This window comes from Candoia aspera, chromosome 1 (assembly GCF_035149785.1).
Source record: "Candoia aspera isolate rCanAsp1 chromosome 1, rCanAsp1.hap2, whole genome shotgun sequence".
Lineage (NCBI taxonomy): Eukaryota > Metazoa > Chordata > Lepidosauria > Squamata > Boidae > Candoia > Candoia aspera.
In genome coordinates, this window is record NC_086153.1 from 88855150 (window position 1) to 88879348 (window position 24199).

At 41.2% G+C, this 24199-nt stretch overlaps 1 protein-coding gene across 5 annotated transcripts in view; it reads right to left on the reverse strand.

Annotated features, from left to right (window-relative positions):
• The window catches only part of AIG1 (androgen induced 1), a 115620-nt gene that overhangs the window by 83233 nt on the left and 8188 nt on the right, over nt 1–24199 (reverse strand). For all 5 annotated transcript variants that reach the window (XR_010068357.1, XM_063309218.1, XM_063309247.1 and 2 more), the window contains exon 2: nt 11144–11299. Coding sequence is in view for 4 of the 5 variants with exons in the window: in XM_063309218.1 (XP_063165288.1) it covers nt 11144–11299 (156 nt within the window). In the remaining variant the exon portion in view is untranslated. The remainder of the gene's footprint in view (nt 1–11143; nt 11300–24199) is intronic.

A 24199-nucleotide genomic window follows, 5' to 3' on the forward strand; every position in this document is an offset into this window, starting at 1 on the left:
CCATCATTAAGTGAATCTCACATGGTTGTTAGATGTGAGGTCACGTGATCTCCATTTGCGACCTCCTGCCAGCTTCTCAATTGACTTTGTAGTTGGAAGCTGGCACTGAAGGTTGCAAATGGCAATCATGTGACCACGGGATACTGCGACTGTCGTAATTGCGAGCTAGTTGCCAAGCACCTGAATCACGATCACATGACTGCAGAGGTGCTGCAACAACCAAAACTTTGAGGACTGATTTTAAGTATCACTTATTCAGCACCGTTGTAACTTTGAAATATGTAACTTTGGGAAATATGTGGGTCTTATGTACCCTAATATAACATGCTGAGTTGGCTAGCTAAGATATAATATGCTTGACAGCACACACTAACTGTAAAGATGTTATAAAAGGGGAAGAAATGCAGTGCTGGACACAGTACAGGTAGTCCTTGACTTATGACAGCAATTGGGACTGGAATTTCCATCGCTTAGTGATGGCAATCCCTGCAGTCCTGGTTGCCTTTGTTAACTGAATTCCACGGTTGTTAGTCGAGGCAACTTCCTGCTGGCTTCTCACAACCAAAGTCAGTGAGGAAGCTGGCAGGAAGTTACAAGTCCCAGGCCTGCAGACAAGTAAGTGGCTGCTGCCGGGTGGGGGAGGGAGCAAGGGGGGACTGTGAGGGGGTGCACAAGAGGCACCGTGCAGGTTGGGGAGGTGCAAGAGGGTGTGCGAGAGACATCGTGCAGGCCAGGGAGGGTTGGGGAGGGTGCGCAAGAAGTGTTGCGCAGGTCAGGGAGGATGTGTGAGGATGCAAGGGAGTGCACGAGAGGTGCCACATGGGTCAGAGAGGATGCGTGGGGGTGTGTGAGTGGCTGGTGTGGCAACAGCACAGAGGGGCTGAAGGAGAGTGCGTGGGTTGGGGAGACTTTCCCCAATGATTTGCGACCTTCCCTGCCGGCTTCCCCATTGATTTTCTGGGGAAACCAGCAGGGAAGGTTGCAAATGGCAATTGCATGATTGCAGGGTGCTTGGCAACCAGTCCTAAGTGCAAATGGGTTGCTAAACACCCAGATCATGATTACATGATCGTGGGGGTCCTGGGATGGCTGGAACTCTGAGGGCTGGTCGTAGCCACCATTTGTTTAGTGCTGTTGTAACTTGGAACGGTCACTGACCAAATGGTTGTAGGTCAAGGACTATCTGTATTCTACTTATCTCATGCAGTATAGGACTGCAATTATAAATCCTTTGCACAGATCCCATTGCATTAATAGGATGTGTCTGAAAGCTGGACTCATCATGTTGTACACACTATGAGTTGTTTTCAAAGTAAGGTTCACACACTGCTTATCAAGCACAAGATTTCCTGCTTCCTTCAATAAAAAGTAGTAATTAAGACATGTTACCAAGATTATTTGTTGTGTATAATACTCCAGTGATGAATTTCACTGTTCTTAAGTAGAAAGATTAGTAAGTGTTGCATTGATAACAAATAAATACTTGTTTATGGCATTGTTACCAAGGGAGTCAATGCAAACATGGCTTAAGTATGATGTCAAATTATATTTGGACATCTGTAAGGTATTAAATCAAGAGAAAACATTAATTAGGAATAGGAATAATTAAAAATGAAGAGAGTATTCAGAGAATCCTGAAATTCACTAATGTTTAAAAGTGAGGAATATTTCTCTCAAAGGCCATTCATTTTTTTTCAAGTGATCTTTTTGCACCAAATTCAGTATTGAGTTCTACAGCTTCTGTGGGGAAAGAACTACAGTTCAGTGATGCATATCTCTATCCCTAGCATTTCTAAGAAATAAACCTCTAAAAATTAATTCCTGGAAAACCACCACCTGGTGGCAATATAGCTAGCCAGACAAAAAGTCAAATATATATAGTAAAACAGCTTTGGATCCTTAAGTCCCAACTATTCCAAAATAATTGGATTGCAATCTTAGTTGCAACCTTCAAGAGGAATTCAGAAAGGTTCTAATAACATATAAATGGAGTCTGACTGAACAAATAATACCAAAGTTTGGTGTTTACTTTATTTACAAAGTCATGCAACACGCAATATGCCTATGTGGAAAAGTAATTGCCCCCTAGATTCAGTAATTGGTTGCACTACTGTGAGTTGCAATAACTGCAATCAAATACTTCCTCTAACTGGAGATCAGTCTCTCACATCGATAGGTAAGGATTTTGGCTTATAAAACTCAGTATAACATTTTAGACTTTTTTAGTATGAAATCCTCATTTCAAGTCCTGAACAACACTGGTTTTTCTGTAAGTTTTAGATCTGGAGTTTGTCTTTGCCATTCTAAAATACTGAATTTTTTCTTCTCCTGTTCTCTTACAGCCCTGCTTGTATGTCTGGAATCAGTGCATGACTCATTTGTGCTTTAGCTTATATAGATAGCTGATATTAGGGAAATTGTTGTTGTTTATTCATTTAGTCGCTTCCGACTCTTCGTGACTTCATGGACCAGCCCACGCCAGAGCTTCCTGTGTGTTGATCCTTAGAACATCAGATTCGCCATTCACCACCAGCACCATCGGCCGCTAGCCATCCTTTCGGCTTTGAGCTAGCTGCATCATCATGTCTGGGGCTAGTTGAACTCATCCTCTGTTCCTCCCCAGTAGCATTTTGACCATCTTCCGACCTGGGGGTCTCATCTTCCGATGGTATACCGACATATCTCTGGTTGTTCTGATCCATTTAGTTTTCACGGCAAGAATACTGGGGTGGGTTGCCATTACCTTCCCCAGGGATCGCATTTAGTCTGACCTCTCTGTCATGACCTTCCCGTCTTGGGTGGCCCTTCACGGTTTAGCTCATGGCATCATTGAGGTGCTCAAGCTCCAGCACCATGACAAGGTAACAATCCTTTGCTGAAGATTAGGGAAATGCTGTGCTCCAAAGCCAAAAATTCATTTAGGAGACAATGCAGATGCATACATGCCACACCTATCATACATCCCTAAAGAAGCTGTGTCCTTTCCTGCCTTGCACAGTAGCCCCATGATCCTAGGAAAGTACATGTTTGAGTTACTGCATCCTTAAGTCAAAAGCATATTTTCCTATGATCAAGCCACTATTGTGAGAGCCTAGGAAAAGATGGAGCTTCTTTAAGGAGGTGATGACAAGTGTGGGAGGTATACCTACACAAACTTTATTATCCTGTGGAATTCTATACTATAAAGCATGCTTTCTTCAATGATTGCAGGTTACCCAGGTCCTGAGGCAACAAAGCATATTCAGTCCATGACAATATCATTTTCATGCCTGAAAGATGGTACATTTTTTATTGCAATGCTTGGTTTCCACCAGACATAATCACACCAGTATAGTCCAAATAGCTCCACTTTTGATTCTTGAACATTTGTCCAGAAGATTGGAGGAAGGGGTCATCTATGTGTTTTTTGGCGAACTACAGAATAGCATCCATGTTGTTAATGAGCCATGGTTTCCACCTTGCTATTTTCCCATGAATCCAATTTTTAATCAGTGTTCTTCTGATAGTGAAAGTCACAAGCGCTGAGTCTAGCCAAGCAGGAGCCCTGAAAATCCCTGGATGTTGTCCTGGGCTTCTTTGGGACTTCCTGAAACATTTTTTGTGAGCACTTCAAGTGATTTTGACCACACAATCCATTTCAAGATTATATCTCTGACTCTAGATCGACGGAGCCCCAGAGCTTTAGAAATTGTTTTGTGATTCCAGACTGACAGGCATTGCGTTTTTACAGAGGCCTTCAGATATTTGAGTGGGGCGTTATATCCATCTAGAATCTGTGTGTAAGAATGTCACTATAATGTGAGAAGGCAAAATCTGTGACATTTGTATAGGACTGGGCTGGCTCAAATCAGCTCTGTTTTAAGAGGAACTCACACCACTGATATTAGTTATCCCTGTAATTGAATTGACTAAGCTAGGGAGTTGATTACTTTTCATACCGGTGCATTACATGTTAGATGTAATAATAATATAAAAAAGCACCAAACTCTGGTATTATTTAGTCACTTAGGCTCCTGATATATATCACTAGGGCCCACATGAAGAACTGACAGTGGCAAAGTTGCACAGAAATTCAGAGACTCTGAATGGTGTATGTGGGTAAATACTTTTTCACAGATTTGTATTTTTTTAAATAAAAATGCTTATGTAGTCCACAGTACTTTAACTTATTTTATTTTATTTTTGTATATGTATATGTATATATATTTGTCAATCTGTTAGGATAAATATAACTTTAGATTTGTGCCAGGAGAAAGTATATTGGATTAGATGCAAGACACTGCAAGTATAAAATACTCTGCAAGAAGCATCTTTTGTTGGCAGTATGTTTTCCTCTCTGTGGTGTTGACATGCAAATGAATGAAAGGTCAGCCAATGGAGAAAATAATAAAAACAAGCCATTTTTTTTTTCTGAGATGACACTGCATTCAAGAGCTCAAGGTGAATTGGCATATTAAACAAAGGCACTAGGAAAGAAACTTCCAGTGCTAGATTTCAAAAAGCAGGCCTGATATTAATGGATGATTCAACAAAGCTGGCATCCATTTGAAATATCCTGTGAAACACAGAAAACTTATTGACCTTGCCAGTGAGGTAAAAGTGAAAAAGAAAGGAAATTTCATCTGTCCCTAACCAAAATCAGTCAATGGATCCAAAACTGGTTGCAACCATCTGGTGCTCCAGGTGGCAAGAACTTCTTTAAAAAAATAGGTAGGCCAATGGTTCAAAAAAGCATGCTTAAGCACATAATTCTAATTTTAATCAAGTTACCCATTTAACTTGTCCTAACAACCAGGAAACACACTGAGACATGGAACTGGTCTCTAATATTTATTGCAAGTACTTAACAGGAATCCTAACAAACTGAAGAAGCGTGGGAAAACCCAGACATATAAACCCCAAGGGTTAAGGCGGTCCCAATCTGTCTCTCTTTGAATGGCTGAACAATTCATCAGTGCTACGCATGCGCTTGACAGTCTGGATGGGAGCCCCCTGCTCGCCATCCTTACTCATGACATAACTTCTCTAAAAACTCAATGACCTCCCCTTGCATAAAAATTCAAGTGTTCCAACATATAATCAACATAATCACTGAAAAGGAGATTTGGATCACAACAATTCCTTAAAGATGTATCAACTCTGAATATAGAAAAATATAGTAAAACAGAATATGAATCCCCCTTCCTCCCCCTCTCTTGCAGCCTTTTTTATTTTACCAAGGGTTTTATTGACTCATTGCTATTTCCCTGTTTATGATTCTTCAGATACTGTTTCATTATTTGTTCAATTTTTTAACATATCTTTCTGAGATTTTACCCAGATACCACTGCTGCCATTGTTGTTGTTTATTCGTTTAGCCGCTTCCGACTCTTCGTGACTTCATGGACCAGCCCACGCCAGAGCTTCCTGTCGGTCGTCAACACCCCCAGCTCCCCCAGGGACGAGTCCGTCACCTCTAGAATATCATCCATCCACCTTGCCCTTGGTCGGCCCCTCTTTCTTTTCCCTTCCCTAGCATCAGCATCTTCTCCAGGGTGTCCTGTCTTCTCATTATGTGGCCAAAGTATTTCAGTTTTGCCTTTAATATCATTCCCTCAAGTGAGCAGTCTGGCTTGATTTCCTGGAGGATGGACTGGTTGGATCTTCTTGCAGTCCAAGGCACTCTCAGAATTTTCCTCCAACACCACAGTTCCAAAGCATCTATCTTCCTTCTCTCAGCCTTCCTTATGGTCCAGCTCTCGCAGCCATATGTTACTACGGGGAACCCCATTGCTTTAACTATGCGGAGCTTTGTTGTCAGTGTGATGACTCTGCTCTTAACTATTTTATCGAGATTTGTCATTGCTCTTCTCCCAAGGATTAAGCGTCTTCTGATTTCCTGACTGCAGTCAGCACCTGCAGTAATCTTCGCACCTAGAAATACAAAGTCTTTCATTGCTTCTACATTTTCTCCCTCTATTTGCCAGTTATCGATCAAGCTGGTTGCCATAATCTTGGTTTTTTTGAGGTTTAGCTGCAAGCCAGCTTTTGCACTTTCTTCTTTCACCTTCATCATAAGGCTCCTCAGTTCCTCTTCACTTTCAGTCATCAAAGTGGTATCTGCATATCTGAGATTTTTAATGTTTCTTCCAGTGATTTTAACTCCAGCCTTGGATTCCTCAAGCCCAGCATGTTGCATGATGTGTTCTGCGTACAAGTTGAATAGGTAGGGTGAGAGTATACAGCCCTGCCGTACTCCTTTCCCAATCTTAAACCAGTCTGTTGTTCCGTGGTCTGTTCTGACTGTTGCTACTTGGTCGTTATACAGATTCTTCAGGAGGCATACAAGATGACCTGGTATCCCCATACCACTAAGAACTTGCCACAATTTGTTATGGTCCACACAGTCAAAGGCTTTAGAATAGTCAATAAAACAGAAACAGATGTTTTTCTGAAACTCCCTGGCTTTTTCCATTATCCAGTGGATATTGGCAATTTGGTCCCTAGTTCCTCTGCCTTTTCTAAACCCAGCTTGTACATCTGGCAATTCTGACTCCATGAATTGCTGAAGTCTACCTTGCAGGATCTTGAGCATTACCTTACTGGCATGTGAAATGAGTGCCACTGTTTGATAGTTTGAACATTCTTTAGTGTTTCCCTTTTTTGGTATGGGGATATAAGTTGATTTTTTCCAGTCTGATGGCCATTCTTGTGTTTTCCAAATTTGCTGGCATATAGCATGCATTACCTTGACAGCATCATCTTGCAAGATTTTGAACAGTTCAGCTGGGATGCCGTCGTCTCCTGCTGCCTTGTTATTAGCAATGCTTCTTAAGGTCCATTCAACCTCACTCTTCAGGATGTCTGGCTCTAGCTCACTGACCACACCGTCAAAGCTATCCCCAATATTGTTATCCTTCCTATACAGGTCTTCTGTATATTCTTGCCACCTCTTCTTGATCTCTTCTTCTTCTGTTAGGTCCTTGCCATCTTTGTTTTTGATCATACCCATTTTGGCCTGGAATTTACCTCCAATGTTTCTTATTTTCTGGAAGAGGTCTCTTGTCCTTCCTATTCTATTGTCTTCTTCCACTTCTGCGCATTGCTTGTTTAAAAATAATTCCTTATCTCTTCTGGCTAACCTCTGGAATTTTGCATTTAATTGGGCATATCTCCCCCTATCACTGTTGCCTTTTGCTTTCCTTCTTTCTTGGGCTACTTCTAGTGTCTCAGCAGACAGCCATTTTGCCTTCTTGGTTTTCTCTTTCTTTGGGATGTATTTTGTTGCCGCCTCCTGAACAATCTTGCGAACTTCTATCCATAGTTCTTCTGGGACCCTATCTACTAAGTCCAGTCCCTTAAATTGATTCTTCGCCTTCACTGCATATTCCTTAGGAATATTAGTGAGCTCGTATCTAGCTGATCTGTGGGTTTCCCTGATCTCTTTAGTCGGATCCTAAATTGTGCAATAAGAAGTTTGTGATCGGAACTACAGTCAGCTCCAGGTCTTGTTTTTACCGACTGTATAGATGTCCACCACCTTTGGCTGCAAAGGATGTAGTCAATCTGATTTCGGGGTTGTCCATCTGGTGAAGTCCACGTATAAAGCCGTCTCTTAGGTTGTTGGAAGGGAGTGTTTGTTATGCACATTGAGTTGTCTTGGCAAAATTCTATCAGCTTATGTCCTGCTTCGTTTTGTTCTCCCAGGCCATGCTTACCTGTAATTCCAGGTGTCATTTGACTGCCCACCTTAGCATTCCAATCTCCTGTGATGAAAATAACATCTCTTTTAGGCGTGTTGTCCAGTAGGTGCTGCAGATCCGCATAGAACTGCTCTACTTCAGCTTCTTCAGCATCTGTGGTTGGGGCATATATTTGGATCACTGTGATCTTAGATGGCTTGCCCTGAATTCGAATTGAGATCATTCTATCGTTTTTTGGATTGTATCCAAGCACTGCTTTAGCCACTTTACTATTAATTATGAAGGCTACTCCATTTCTTCTGTGGTCCTCTTGTCCACAGTAGTAGATCTGGTGGTCATTTGATGTGAAGTGGCCCATTCCAGTCCATTTCAGTTCACTGACGCCCAAAATGTCTATCTTTAATCTTGACATCTCACCAATAACCACATCCAATTTGCCCTGGCTCATAGATCTTACATTCCAGGTTCCAATGGTGTGTTGATCCTTAGAACGTTGGATTCGCTGTTCACCACCAGCACCATCGGCCGCTAGCCGTCCTTTCGGCTTTGAGCTAGCTGCATCACCACGTCTGGGGCTAGTTGAACTCATCCTCTGTTCCTCCCCAGTAGCATTTTGACCATCTTCCGACCTGGGGGTCTCATCTTCTGATGGTATACCGACATATCTCTGGTTGTACTGATCCATTTAGTTTTCACGGCAAGAATACTGGGGTGGGTTGCCATTACCTTCCCCAGGGATCGCATTTAGTCTGACTTCTCTGTCATGACCTTCCCATCTTGGGTGGCCCTTCACGGTTTAGCTCATGGCATCATTGAGGTGCTCAAGCTCCAGCACCACGACAAGGTAACGATCCTTTGCTGAAGACTGCTGCCATTACAATAATAGTATTAAAATCTGTTTTTTTAAGAAACTGTGCCTATTAGATTTCATGGCTTTATTTTCAGGAAGTAGAAAGGGACTTTTCATGCAGCAAAACTCTTTTAATGGACAAAAGCCTTCTGAATGTGCATAATGAATGACAATGATAATATTATAAACATATACAAAGTTATACAGGTAGTCCTCAGGTTACGACCACTTGTTCAGTGACTGTTCAAAGTTATGTCAGCGCCGAATGAGCAGTACTTACAACTGGTCCTCGAAGGGTCACAGGACCCTTGCGGTCATGTGATTATGATTTGGGCACTTGGCAACTGGGTCGCCCTTATGATAGTTGCAGCGTCCCACGGTCACGTGACTACCATTTGCAATCTTCCCTTCTGGCTTCCCTGAAGCAGTCAATGGGGAAGCAGGCAGGGAATGTAGCAAGTCGTAAGTTGCTTCTACTGCTTTTTCTCCCAAGGACCCCCGCTATGGACTATAAGATCCCAGGGATCTCGTGCTCTGTAGCACCCCCTCTACCAGCCTGCCCTCTGTACAGTGCGCCTGCCTGCAGCACCCCCTCCACTCATAACCCCCACCGACCCACCCAAGGCCCCTACTGACCCATCTGTGCTCCCCAGTGCCTGCCCACGGCCCTCTCCAGCCCATCCCCAGCCCTGCTGGCCCACCTGCGGCCCCCACCAGCCTGCCTGTGCTCCCTAGCACCCACCCATGGCCCCTGCCAGCCTGTCTGCATTCCCTAGTGCCTGCCCGTGGCCCCTTCCTGTGCAAAAGTATGTGAACCTCTAGGATTATCAGTTCATTTTAAGGGGAAATTAGAGTCAGGTGCGAGTGTAGAAGGTCCTGCCTTATTTAAAGAATAGAATTCTGAGTATTCACTATTAAGTCTGATCTTCACTATACAGGTATGTAGAAGTGTGGCTTGAATAAAGGAGATTTCTGAGGACCACTGAAAAACAGCTGTTGATGCTCATCAGGCTACAAAACTATTTCCAAAGAGTTTGACCCCACCAGTCCACCGTCAGGCAGATCGTGTACAAATGGAGGCAATTCAACACCATTGTTACCCTCCCTAGAAGATCACACCAAAAGCAAAGCATGTAATACTCCAGGAGGTCTCAAAGAAGCCCAAGGTAATGTCTAAGGTACTAAAAGCCTCTCTCGCATTGACAAATGTCAGTGTTCATGAGACCACCATCAGGAGAACACCGAACAACAATGGTGTGCATGGCATGGTTGCAAGGAGAAAGCCACTGCTCTCCAAGAAGAACATTGCTGCCCATCTACAGTTTGCAAAAGATCATGTGGATAAGCCAGAAGGTTATTGGAAGAATGTTCTGTGGACGGGTGAGACCACTTTTTGGCTTGAATGGAAAGCATTATGTTTGGTAAAAGGAAAACACTGCATTCCAGTATAAGAACCTTATCCTATCGATGAAACATGATGGTGGCAGTTTCATGGTTTGGGCTTGCTTTGCTGCCTCTGGACCAGGATGGCTTGCCATCACTGATGGAACTATGAATTCTGAATTGTACCAGCATTTTCTATGGGAAAATGTCAACGTATGTATCTGTGAACTGAAGCTCAAGAGGAAGTGGGTCATGCAGCAAGTCAATGACCCTAAACAGACAAGTTGTACAACCAAAGAATGATTAAAGCAGAAGAAAGTTGTTTTGGAATGGCCAAGTCAAAATACTGACCTTAATCCTACAGAACTGTTGTGGAAGGACCTGAAGTGGGCAGTTCATTTGAGGAAGTCCACCAACATCCCTGAGTTGAAGCTGTTCTGTAAGGATGAATGGGCTAGAATTCCTGCAAGCCAATGTGCAGGACTGATCAACAGTTATTGGAAATGTTTAGCTGCAGTTATTACTGCCCAAAGGGGGCACACTAGTTACTGAAAGCAAAGGTTCACATACTTTTGCCACACACAAATATGTAGGTTTGGATCATTTTCCTCAATAAATAAATGAACAAGTCTAATGTTTTTGACTTATTTGTTTAATTAGGTTCTCTTTATCTAGTTTTAGGACTTGTGTGAAGAACAGATCATGTTTTAGATCATATTTATCCAGAAATATTGAAAACTGAAAAGGGTTCACAAACTTTTAAGCACTATTCTATTTGTGTTATTTTGCTGTTCTCTTTCCTCGACAGATGCATGCACTTTAAATTGATATCAGTATTTTTAATTGTTTTAATCATTATTTTTATAAGTGTTCCTACATGTGTGCTTGGAGGCATGTTTAATGGAATGTAAATGACACACAGAGATAAATTATAAATTTAAAATTGGGAAATACAGTTCTCTTTTCTATATTGTACTCCTATACTATATTATCCACACTGTAATTATGTACTAAACATTTTTGTTAATGTAATTACATTGTATGAACAAATAAATTACTTAGAAATGCACTAAGTAAATGGCACATTTAGTATATAAAATTGCACTGAAAGAAATGGGTGGCTATGAGTTTTTCTTCTTTAAATAACTGACATTTAAAAAACAGATTAAATATCAAGGGTGGTATACTCTAAATTGGAAGGAAATTCCTTTCTTTTCATGGTACTTACAACTCCAATAGGGAAAGCTAAGACAGCCATCATCCAGTCACGGAGGGAGATGAGTTTTCTTAGTTGCCTTTCTTGTTCTTGGATGTCATTTCCTTTAGTCAGAAGGCTGGAAAGGTCAGTCAGTACACAGATTCCAAAAAAGACTGCTTGAATAACCTGCATTAAAAATATAAGCATCTTGAAACACAAATATCTCGATTTCAATAACAACATTTTGATGTTGTAGAAGACTAGGACCTCAAAAGTTCCCATTCTGTCTGCAAATTAAAATATCAGAGGAATCTAAGACATTCCAATGTGTTCCAACTCAATTGGAAAAGCCAAATAAAATTGTCATTATATCGAACAATTTCTGGGCAATTTTAATTCCTGAAGGCCATTTACAGAAGATAGGATGGAAGAATCCCTACAAGGGTGAAGAGGACCCTGTGTGCACAGGATAAACATAATAGTGTTTTTATGAATGGCAGGAATCCAAATGAAGCATTCTCTAAGCATGTTGGAGGTACTATCTATCAAATGAATCATATCTTCTGTTCATCCAGCTTCTCATGAAAGTACCTATCAATTTTTAACTAAATTAAACTTCATTAAACAAGACTGGAATGGCAACCACCTCTTCGATCATGGAACCAACCAGATATCATAATGCAAAATTCAGGCTTGCTTCAAGCACTTTCACCATTCAATATTTATATACCTGTAGGAGGCATACCCTGCTGCATTGCTCTATCCCTGCCTGCTTTACCTCTTTTCCCAAGGGATGGAATGTTGGAAGGAAGCTTTAAAGTATACTTGTCTGAACATGAAAAGAAAAAGTTCTGAATCATAGGTTAGCGTTTCCAATAACAAGTTACATATGCAGGCAGGCAGGCAGGCCAGAAGTGGAGGATCAGAGCACAAAGGTAGGAGCAGCATCCCCAACATTTATAGGAATAATCTATGAATGCTTAGGGATTGAACAGGACTACTACGTGAACCACAACAGAATTCAATGCAGTAGACTCTGAAGAATCCGTCACTTTGAAGATGCAAAGGGAGCATCCCTTTAACTACTTTTCATTAAAAGGGATGATTGGCTACTAAATTTTCTTCAAACTCTTAACATTTCCTAAACAGGGTCTTTGGTAAATTGGATATTGACAGCCAATTGATAAATAATGCCCTCAATGAGCATTTATAATTTTATTAGCCATCAGCATTCTCATATTTTTCCAATCAGGATGAGAACAAATCCACTGTCCATGGTCCCTGGAGATGCCTCATGAAAGCTGGTGAAACAAATTCAGGTATGAGTTTTAAGGTAGTAGTTTAGTCAAGGTAATAGTTTTCCAATCTCAGATGTGATTTTGCCAAGGTAAATGTTTATAGTATACTGGCAAGCCTTTCAATCAGATTCTTCTCCTAGCATTACTTTCCTAGATTCCAGTTCCTGTATCTTATCAATTAGCTTCAGAAATTAAGGCGGAGCAGTCTACAAGACAGAGGTGATTAGCACAAAAAGTTAAAAATGAACATATGCTTTACAATTATCAATAATGAGGCCAGGAAAATGTAGAATTTTAAGAGAGAAAGATTTTTTTAGGTGCAACTCAAGAATGATTATGCTATAGAAACTTGTGTATTTAAGCTTCAGCTAGAATGGGCCCTTACATTCAGTGTATTTAAATTGGGGGAGGGAGGGTCTGTATCATTAAGGTAGTAAATACAAAATCCTGCACTTCTATACTTGCATTACCCTTTTGCATACAACAGCCATGGAACTTCAGCTAATTTAAATCTCATGAAGCCCAATATATCATCTATTTTAAAATACATAGGAAACAAATTGTAAAAAAACCCCAACTCATATGTTTTAGAATATGAAAAATGTTGCCTACCCCAGGAACATTTTTTCACTCTTTCTGTATTGCTTTCTATTACTGCACTTTTTAGTTTGTCTTTTTTCTTTTACTTTTTTTAAATATAACTAAATTTAGTTTTTTTCTTAAATGTAGAAAATATAGTTTTCTATATTTTGTATTTTATCTGTATTCTGAAATTTCAATAAAGCTTTATAAAAAAAAAATCACACACTCTCTATGGGAATATAAATTGAACATCAATTACAACCTGATCTTAATCTCCATCTGCTATTATGTATTACAAGGTCACACAGGGAATCAGTCTGTAATGATATTAGGCATTTAGTCCACAGTTTTATTAAGCAATAAAGAAGACCCTAATATTAGACTTATATTCTAAAATTCATGTAGCAATTATAGAAAATGAAAAGAAACATGCATTCTGGTACCATAACAAGTCTTAGACGCATATCTTATGGGCCTGAGCGAGAGAATCACCACCAAATTAAAAAAAAACAAACACCTCCTGACCAATTCGCCTAGCCATTTCTTAGCTACGGCTGGTATGTGATAAATATCCCTGTTTAGGCCCCTTCTAAATGTACAAAAAAGGAGGCATCTAAAAGAAGCAAAGAGAAGAAAATTATTGCACTCACACATGCACTAACCCCTATAGCTGTTGTGATTTATAAACCTGTTTATATATTAGTAAAATATACAACCTAAGACACCTGAAATACCTGTTGTTCCCTTAAATTGGAATATAGTTCTCATTATCCTTTCAAAACTTTCAACTCTGCATTCATATAAAATGCTCTGTAATTTAAATCTATTCACTTTACCATATGCTTTATCTAAATCATCAGTAAATTTTCTTCTTCATATTCATAATTTCTGCTACATTTGTGTAACAGATTTTCTTATTTCCTTGACATAGTTTTTAGCAATTTTATTATTTGTGTGCCTTCCTTGTTCTAATCCTAATTATCAAGCTATCTAGAGTTGCAGTTGCAACTGAACAGCCTTAAGTCAATTAAATAAATATATGTTCCCCCAAAATTTAAATTGCTAATGTGACAGGAAGAGTAAATTATTAAATATGATGGACAAAATATTTAATTATTAGTAAAAAGAGTAATCATACTAACTATAATCACTTTCAGTTTCAATTAATTTTAAATTAAATCCAATTAAATTTTATAAAAACTCCAGTTCCCAGCACAACTTAAGGGCCAACTTCAGCCCTTCACTATTATTATTAGTAATAATAATACTAATATTATTAATATTAGCGATGTTTGAGTCTAGTCATTATGAGTAACTCAACAAACATAGATAAAATAAACTGTGGCTTAATACAATGTGTGAACCCAGCAGAGAATGCACACGCTTAAGATATACACAGGCTCATTCAAATTGTAAGAAATTATTGGTTGCCATTATATTTGAACCCGTGCAAGATCAAAAAGAATGTGCTAAAACTAGGAAATGATCAAGCAAATTGCAAAACACAAGTAATAAAGATACCCAGGAAACATCAAGTAAATGACTGCTCTTTTTAGGATTAAATAAGTGATTGAGAAAATATATTTCTACCTGTCAAAACCATAAAAGCTTTTATTGGAATGCTAGATAAACATTCATCCAAGACATTTAAAGAATTTGTAAAATATCTATGATCCGCTTTTTAGAGATGCCTCAAAAACCTTGTACATTTTTTTTTCAAAAATTACTCCCAGGATTTTTCAAAAATAATTAATAAAGGTTTAGTCAAAGTATGAGCAACTTCTTTCACTGCACAAGGATGCATTTTGTTGACTTTGACGATCTGAACTCATTCAAGATAAACAGATAATTGCTGGCTACGTTAACTTAAAGCTGAAAAAAATCAAGCTGCAATTCAACTTGTTCTTCACAATTTTTCTTTTGCTGGACCCAGACTGTGCCAAAATACAAGTTCAGTAAATTCAACTTGTGGGAGTTTTATTTTTTTCCTCAAATGTCTTTCTCTTTAACTGATTTTTCCTAATTGAAACCAATCCTTTTCCCATTCCATTCTGGCCCTCAGTATGCTACAACCATCATGAGCATGGGTGCAGAGAGGACTCGTGGACCTATCTATTACATCTGCTATTTCTTAGCTCATACTCTGGCCATGCTGAGGAGAGGCATCATGAACCTAATTAGCTAGAATCCCAGAACTACCTCCTTTATCCTGATCTAGTACTTCTGGACCAACTGCTTGGAATGCACTTGAGATCTTGGATGGAGAGGCTGTGGTGAATTTCTTCTGCCATAGTTTCTTAGATATATTTTAATTTTTTTAGAGATGTTTTAATTAAGTGACCTAATTTTAAAATGGTCTTCAAATGGCATTGAAAGAGCATTAAAGGAAACCCTCTACGGCTCTCAACCTTTTGCAGACTAGGTTCTTTCTCTTCTCCCACTTTTTTTTGTAATGCAGAATACTACTCTGGTAGCACAGGACCCTCACAATTTATGCTATAACTTATTCTATTGCCTTCTACTTACTCATAAGAGATTTGATGCAGAGACCCTAGAGGACACTTCTACTTGTACAATCATTTCCAGTAACTCCATCTAGAATATCGGAGCCTATTTCCCATGCCTTTTCCAAAAGATACTAATCCTAAAAACTGGACTTTTTCTGATTTTTATATTTGTAAAGAAATTTAATATTTAATTATTAGTAAGAAGAGGTCAGGTCACAGTATGATCAGGTCACAGCATCTGTATTCATAATGTCAACATGACACATATACTGCTTGCCTCACTAATAGCCTGGAATCTTCTTTTTGTGAACAGAGAAATGGAACAACACTTTCATATCCTTTTGGATAAGAACCTAACTAGGTCTGGACATACGAAAAAATGTAATACGTAAGTAAATACCTTAACTCTAGAGCAGGCCTGCAAAACCCATAGAGGGGAAGCGGCCACACTGAGACATTAAGAATAATTGCGGGCCACAAAGGAATAGCTTGCACACCAATCCAACTATTTTGCGGCTAGTGGAGTGGTGACAGCAATGGAACAGGCGGTGTTGGGGACTCCTGGAGTTGTTGGAGGCACTCATCAGCATGTCTTTTGGGGCAGTGTCAGCTGCAGATCCTTCCTGGGGTGGCAATGTTTGGCAGCGGTGAAATGCTGTGGGCCCAAGGCTGCTTGGCAGGCTGTACACAGCCCACAGGCTGGATGTTGTACAGGCCTACTCTGAAGGCTTGCTTCATAAAAAATAGGAGGGTCTCTAATCTTTACTATCCAGGGAAACTCTGGCTTGATAGAAAAACATTGGTTCTAATATGCAATGAAAATGTATTTTCTGCTCCATAAAGTGAAACTGCATTTCTTTTATACAGTGATGAAAGGGCTGCACAGCAGGAATGGAAAGGTAGACCAGGATGTGTGCATTTGTCCTGAGCTCTTCCTCTTCAATTATGATATTGATGCCAATTCTGAGAACAAGAGCCAGCCTGGCATCATTCTGAAAACAAAAACAGAAAACCCTGTACTGTCTGTCTCTGTGGATGTTTTCCCCACTGAATGCACCAACATTAAATTTCTGGTCCCCGCTGTCAACTGCATTTTTGCACTTTTGCCATATATGAAAAAAACATTAAAAATTCACCCTGACACCTCCTTAAATAAGCATCCCCTTTTATTTAAAAAAGCTTTAAATTACATGCTAACTGCTATTTCTTCTCCTCCTGCTGAACTGTACATACAAAATCTGCCTTTATTACTTTCCATATCATTTACAAGGCAGGGCATTTTCATTAAGACTATATCATCCATTTAGCAAATATGTCTTTATGTAGAATATATTTTTATTAGATTACGTTTCATATTTTCTAAAGTTTAATTTTGCTTGACCCCTACTCAGCATTTTAGATCATACAATTATTTTGACTTAAATGTATTTATATTACCCACAATATTACAGTTGTGATTAGTGATATATCCTAGGCACCCTGCCAAGCATCAGTTAATAATTGGAAAGGCCATACAACAAGCTAGGTAACCTCTGGCATAACTAGTTGAGCAAGGAAAGAGACATTCACTGCAGCTGTTTATACTAAATGAACTTATAGATAAGTTTCCATTATGATGAAAACCCTATCATGTTTTAAAATAAATAATTCACACAACAGAAAAATAATGATTTAGATAAGTCTTTCTCTGATACGTAGCAGAAAAATTATTATGTAAAATGTATAAAAATAATAAAAGGTGGGATAAAAAAACCTAAAAAAATATACAGAGCATATCACATACTCCAAGATAAAGTGGCTTCCCTAATAAATGTTAAGTAAGAGGAAGGCAAGATCTTGCCCTGTTAGGACACCACTGTGACATTAGAATGTTAAATCTATAAACAATTTTTGAATAAAGACTTTATGATTTATTACATTTTTTTCCTTATCTTGCCTGACTCTAGGCTGCATTTTCATGTATTCCTGGCAGCTTTAAAACTCGAGGCAGACTAAAGTTCTGGATAAAACTACATTACTATATGGGAAAATATCTGGAGAAACAACATATCCATATTGTCACCAGGAGTCAATATTAAATGGGGGAGGGGGGTACTTAATTCAATTGGTACTGGCCATACACCAGCAGTGCACCAACTCAGGCAGTACCTCAGTGCTGTGTATGTTGTTTATGTTGCAAGGCTGTTTATGCTTGCTTTCTTGACCTTTTGTCCAGTTCTCATTTACCCACCTCAACTTGCAGATTATGTCTCAATTTCATACTGAGCTTATCTTCTCTATTAATTTATTAATGCAAGGCTTAATCACTATAAGCCATAAATAAAGCATACGGTATTACTAAAATAATGGACAGCCAGTTTGGTCTAGTGGTTAAGGTTCTGGGCTAGAAACCAGGAGTCTGTGAGTTCTAGTCCCGCCTTAGGCATGAAAACCGACTAGGTGACCTTGGGCCAGTCATTCCCTCTAAGCCCAACTTGGTGCAATGTAGACTAGCCTCCTCGTGGTGCATCCCGGGCAACGTGCCTTGTCACAGCTAAATAGTCCAAACATCTGGCTGCTGGACCTCCCAGGATTTCCCAGCAAGAAAAAGCAGCATGAACACCGAACTGCTATGCCATACGATTAAAAAAAACAACTAAAATAATGTAGCCATCCTTGCACTATCTGAGTAAATATAAAATAGTAGAAAACAAGAACATTCATAAAGCTGGAAATCACTCTGATGTCGGAGACACAGTGTCAGCACCTGATCATTCGAGCATTCACACAATCACAGTCAGGAGGCTGGGATTCCTTTAACTGTTTTAATGAAGCGTAATGAACGGTACAGAAGGCAAGCTGCAAGTAAAGAGTTCCCGCTCAAACCTAACTTTAAAAACTACATTCCCTTAGTTAGTCCCCTTTCCCATGAAACCATGTCACCCCCCCCTCCCATCCAGGTGGTGTTCCTGGTATATCTCAACCCCGTGTCCTTGATGTCCACCATAGCCATAATACACCACTTCACACTCCAACTTCACACCCCCTCCCATCTGGCGACACGGAGTCTATTCTTTTGACAAGGAAATGATGGCAGATGCTCCGATACGGGGTTTTGTAAAACCTTTGATCGGGGGGAACTGACATACCACCCCCCCAAGAAAGATTAAGAAAATAATAAAAAACAATAACATATCAAATGGAATTGGAAAAATGAGGTTAGTAAGGTGAGGGCTTAGAAGGATACTTCGCATGAAACTTTCTGGTTAAAATAGAAGCATTAACATGATATGCATTAACCCACTCAGGATCTGGAAAATGCTTCCATTGAATCAAATACTGTAAAGATTTGCAAAAAAAACGAGAGTCCAGAATGTCTTTAACTTCAAAATGTTGATGGCCATCGATCATGATGGGTGGAGGGGTTGCTGCAGGCTGATGCCACTTAGAACATTCCGGTGCAGGTTTAAGCAAGCTGCAATGAAAAACAGGGTGAAGCTGTTTGAGGGTGGGGGGTAATTGTAATTGAACAGTTACAGGATTAATAATTTTGGTGATGGGGAATGGCCCAACAAATTTAGGGGGAAGCTTCTTTGAGGGTTGTTGTGAGCGTAAAAATTTGCTGGAGAGATAAACAAGATCACCAACTTTAAATTTCCATTCTGGGCATCTGTGCCGGTCAGCAAATTTTGTCTGAGTTTCATGTGTGTGATCTAATGCCTGGCGGATGACTGGCGATCTGGGTAGCCCAGTCAGCTACTGAGGAGTCAGGCAAGGATTGCAATTGAAGTTCAGGTATTGGAACGAAGTCCTGGCCATAAACAATATGAAAAGGGGAAAAGCCAGTGCTTTGGTGAACTGCATTATTATAAGCAACCTCAGCAAAAGGGAGGAGGTCCACCCAATCATCCTGTTGAAAGCTAATGTAACAGCGTAAGAATTCCTCTAGGGTAGACTGAGGCCGTTCAGTCGCACCGTCCATCTGCAGATGGCTTGACGAGCTGAGGGATTGCTGGACGCCAATTAATTTTAAAAATGCCCGCCAAAATTTGGAAGTAAATTGGACGCCTCTGTCTGAAATTACAGATGTGGGACAGCCGTGGATCTTATAGATATGAGTGAGAAATAGCTTCGCTAATTGTTGAGCAGTTGGGATTTTAGCGCAAGGTATAAAATGAGCTTGCTTGGAAAACAAATCTATTACAGTCCAAATAGCAGTCTTGTTTTTACTCTCAGGTAAATCTACAATAAAATCCATGGCGATTTCTTTCCATGGAGCCTTGGGGGAGGCTATGGGTTGTAAAAGTCCTTGCAGTTTCCCCCTCTTCCTCTTTGCCTGGGCACAGACATGGCATGAGGTGACATAGGACTGTACATCAGCACGAAGGGAGGGCCACCAAAATTGGTGCCTCACCAAGTGGGAGTTTTTGTAAAGGCAAAATGCCCTGCAGGTTTGATAACGTGGTAGCACTGTAAAATTGTCTGGCGAAGACATTCAGGCAGGTAGATTTTGCCCTTACAATACCAGACCTTGTCAATTTCAGTTAATTGGGCTTTGTTACATTGTAGCCAGGGATCATTAGGGAGCGCCTGAAGCAGTTCCTCTTTTAGGTCAGTCTGCATTTTCACTTTCCCGGCTACTGCTTGTTTGCGCATTACGCAAGCCACTCCAAGCTGCTTCTGAGAGAAAACTGTGTCTACAATTTGGGTTTGGGCAGTGTGATATTGCGGGAGGCGAGAAAGTGCATCAGCAAGAAAATTCCTCTTGCCAGGGAGGAAATTTAGGGTAAAGTTAAAGCGGCTAAAAAATTGAGCCCAACAAATTTGTCTTCCTAGTCAGAGCAAAGTACAGTACATTATTCTAATTTATGTTACACAGTGGCTGAGAGGATGCATTTGGGAAGCTTATGAGTAAGGTAAGTGTGATAGCTCTCTCCCAAGTTGCTCCTAGCAAGTGGAATGTAGGCCTGATAGTTTTGATACTGGATAGCCTCTGTAATTCCTTTACCAACTAACCTAATCATTTCATCGGTGGTTAATCTCCCCATATGTGGCTTCAATGTACGATCGTAAGGTCTAATGTGTATGTATTATATACAAATTTCTCAGTCCACTTATGTAATGATTGCCTAACCTAATGGAACCAGACTCACAAGTGTAACTTTATGAAATCTGATTTATTGAAGGATTAGTATGCAAATACAGAGAAAGCTGAGAATGAACAAAAGCGCGCGAATTACAAACTAAAAACCCTCCGTGCGAACGAAACCCCTCCCTTCACCCAACCGGTTCAAACTCCCTTATCCCCAGGTGCTGGCAACGGACAGTGCCAATCGCCTGGGAAGAAAACCTTGAAACCAAAGCATAGCCCAAACACATTCCAAACCTAGAAAGCAGATAAGCAGTCCAGCGCAACAATGCCTAACTGCACCCCCCCAACCCCGCGTTAGTGAAAGGCATGTGAAACGTTACGATGTAAAGCACTCATCGTAACGGGGAACATGACATACCGCCCCCCCCCCCAAAAAAGTTAAGGAGCTAGCTTTGAAGGATAAGCCAAGTGAAAACGGGTTACCAGAATTGGAGCAGAAACATCACGAGCAGCCACCCACTCTGGGTGGGGAAAATGCTTCCATTTGACAAGGTATTGAAGAGTCCCCCGGGCTCTGCGTGAGTCAAGGACCTCCTTCACCTCAAAGTGTTGTTGTCCATCAATCATGATGGGAGGAGGGGGAGGAGGCTGGTTATGCTACTTGTCAGAATGGGTGACAGGTTTGAGCAATGAACAGTGAAAGACAGGATGTAACCGTTTGAGGTTATGAGGCAAATCCAATTTGAAGGTGACAGGATTCACAATCCCCACAATAGGAAAGGGACCAATGAATTTAGGACCCAACTTCTTGGAAGGTTGAGGGGACTTAATGAACTTAGTGGATAGATAGACTTTGTCCCCAATCTTAAAATCAGGTTGGAGAGATCTGTGCCTGTCTGCATAGAGCTTGTACGTAGCTTGAGCATCACCCTAAGCCTCTTTGATCATTGGCCAAGCATCAGCAAGTTGCGCAGCCCAATCAGAGGGGGAGCAGGTCTGCAGAGCAGGCTGAGGCAACTCTGGGATGGGAACAAAGTCCCGTCCGAACACAATGCGAAATGGGGTGTGCCCAGTGCTCTGATGCACAGCATTATTGTAAGCAACTTCAGCAAAAGGGAGCAAATCCACCCAATTGTCTTGTTGGTAATTAACAAAGGAACGCAAAAACTGTTCCAGGGTTGAGTTAACAATCTCCGTAGAGCCGTCAGTGGATGAATGCAAAGACGTGGACAAAGCTTGGGTTGTGCCAATCAATTTCAAAAATGACTTCCAGAATTGCGAAGTAAATTGTGTGCCTCTGTCAGTCACCAAACGGGAGGGGGTCCCGTGCAACCGGTAGATGTGGATCAAAAAGAGGCGCACCAGTTGTTGAGCTGAGGGAATGGAGGCACATGGAATGAAATGGGCCTGCTTAGAAAAATAGTCTTTTACAACCCAAATAACTGTTTTCCTCTGACTGGGAGGCAAGTCTACAATAAAATCCATGGAAATATCCTCCCACGGGGGGGAGGGACTCGCAACTGGCTGCAGGAGCCCTTGGGGCTTCCCCCCCTTCCGTTTAGACATTGCACAAACAGGGCAGGAAGCCACATAATCCTTAACATCCCTTCTTAAGGTGGGCCACCAAAATTGGCGCCTTACCAGGTGCAGAGTTTTAACAAAACCAAAGTGCCCAGCCACCTTATCATCATGAGAACGAGTGAGGATTTCAGCCCTTAACGTTTCAGGAACATAAAGTCTATTTTGTTTCCAAGGCAAACCATCAGTAAAAGAAACATTGTCTTTATTACATTGCAACCAAGTATCTGTAGACAGCTCTTGTACGAACTGCTGCTGCAATTGAGAGGAAACTGGCAATCTCCTCCCTCCCCCGACGAAGGCCGAGCCGGAGGCTGCTGCGCTCTGGTGTGACTGCGTGTGACAGCCTGAAATCCTAATTGTGGCTCGGTCCAAACAGTACCTACTATAGCCGGCGCAGGACCAGCGTCCTGGGGCAAGCGGGATAGAGCATCAGCCAAGAAGTTCTTTTTGCCTGGAATGAACTTCAGCTGGAAATTAAATCGGCTGAAAAATTGAGCCCAGCGAACTTGCTTAGGACTGAGGCGGCGGGGAGTGCTGAGCGCCTCCAGATTCTTATGGTCCATCCAAACCTCAAAAGGACATGTAGCCCCCTCTAAAAGCCAAGCCTCCAAGGCAGCTTTTACTGCAAAAGCCTCCTTTTCCCAAACATGCCATCTACGTTCAGTTTCAGAAATCTTGCAGGACAAATAGGCGCACGGTTTTAGGTGATCAGATGCATCCTTTTGCAACAAGAGCGCCCCAATTGAGAAATCAGAAGCATCCACTTGAACCACAAAGGGTCTAGTGGGATCAGGATGTTGTAAAATTGGCTCAGCAGTGAACAGGCTCCTAAGCTTGTCAAAAGCTGCTTGGCACTGGGGCATCCAATTCAGAAGTGCGCCTGGGTTTTTCACCTTACGGGTGTCACCCACCCCTTTGGTTTTTAAGAGATCAGTGAGGGGTAGAGCTATCTCAGCGAACCCCTTTACAAATTGGCGGTAAAAATTGGAAAATCCTAAAAAATATTGTAATTGCCTTCTGGTGCGTGGGCGCTCCCACCCCATGATAGCCTGGATCTTGCCAGGGTCCATCTCAATGCCTTTAGCTGAGATTCTATATCCCAAATAATCAAGTTGCGACTTATGAAATTCACATTTGGAAAGTTTGGCAAACAATTCTGCATTTCTGAGTTTGCTTAGAACCTTTTTCACTAAAGATTCATGCTCCCGTTCAGTTTCAGTGTAAATCAAAACATCATCTAAGTAGACCAGTACCCCCTTAAACAAATGTTCATGTAACACTTCATTGATCAATTGCATAAAAACACCTGGTGCCCCTGCCAACCCAAACGGCAAAACCTTGTACTGAAATGAACCCAATGGACAGTTAAAAGCAGTTTTCCATTCATCCCCCTCCCGGATGCATATGCGAAAATAGGCTTCACGTAAATCCAATTTTTTGTGGGACGCGGTGGCGCAGCGGGTTAAACCGCTGAGCTGCTGAGCTTGCCGATTGGAAGGTCGGCGGTTCGAATCCACGCGACGGGGTGAGCTCCCGTTGCTAGTCCCAGCTCCTGCTCACCTAGTTCAAAAACATGCAAATGTGAGTAGATTAATAGGTACCGCTTCAGCGGGAAGGTAACGGCATTCCGTGTAGTCATGCCGGCCACATGACCACGGACGGGTCTACGGACAACGCCGGCTCTGCGGCTTAGAAACGGAGATGAGCACCGCCCCCTAGAGTCAGACATGACTGGACTTTACGTCAAGGGAAACCTTTACCTTTACCTAAATCCAATTTAGAAAAGACCTTCCCCTTGGACAGATGTGCTAACATCTCCTTTATTAAGGGGATTGGATATTTATTCGATATGGAAGCGGCATTTAATCTGCGATAATCTGTGCATAATCTCAATGTCCCATCTTTTTTCTCACGGAAAAGGACAGGGGCGCCAACCGGCGAGTTTGCCGGCTCGATGAAACCCCTGGCCAAGTTCTTATCCACGAAGTCTCGTAGCACCTCCAGTTCCTTCTGGGTCATGGCGTAGATTTTTGGCTTGAGTAACATG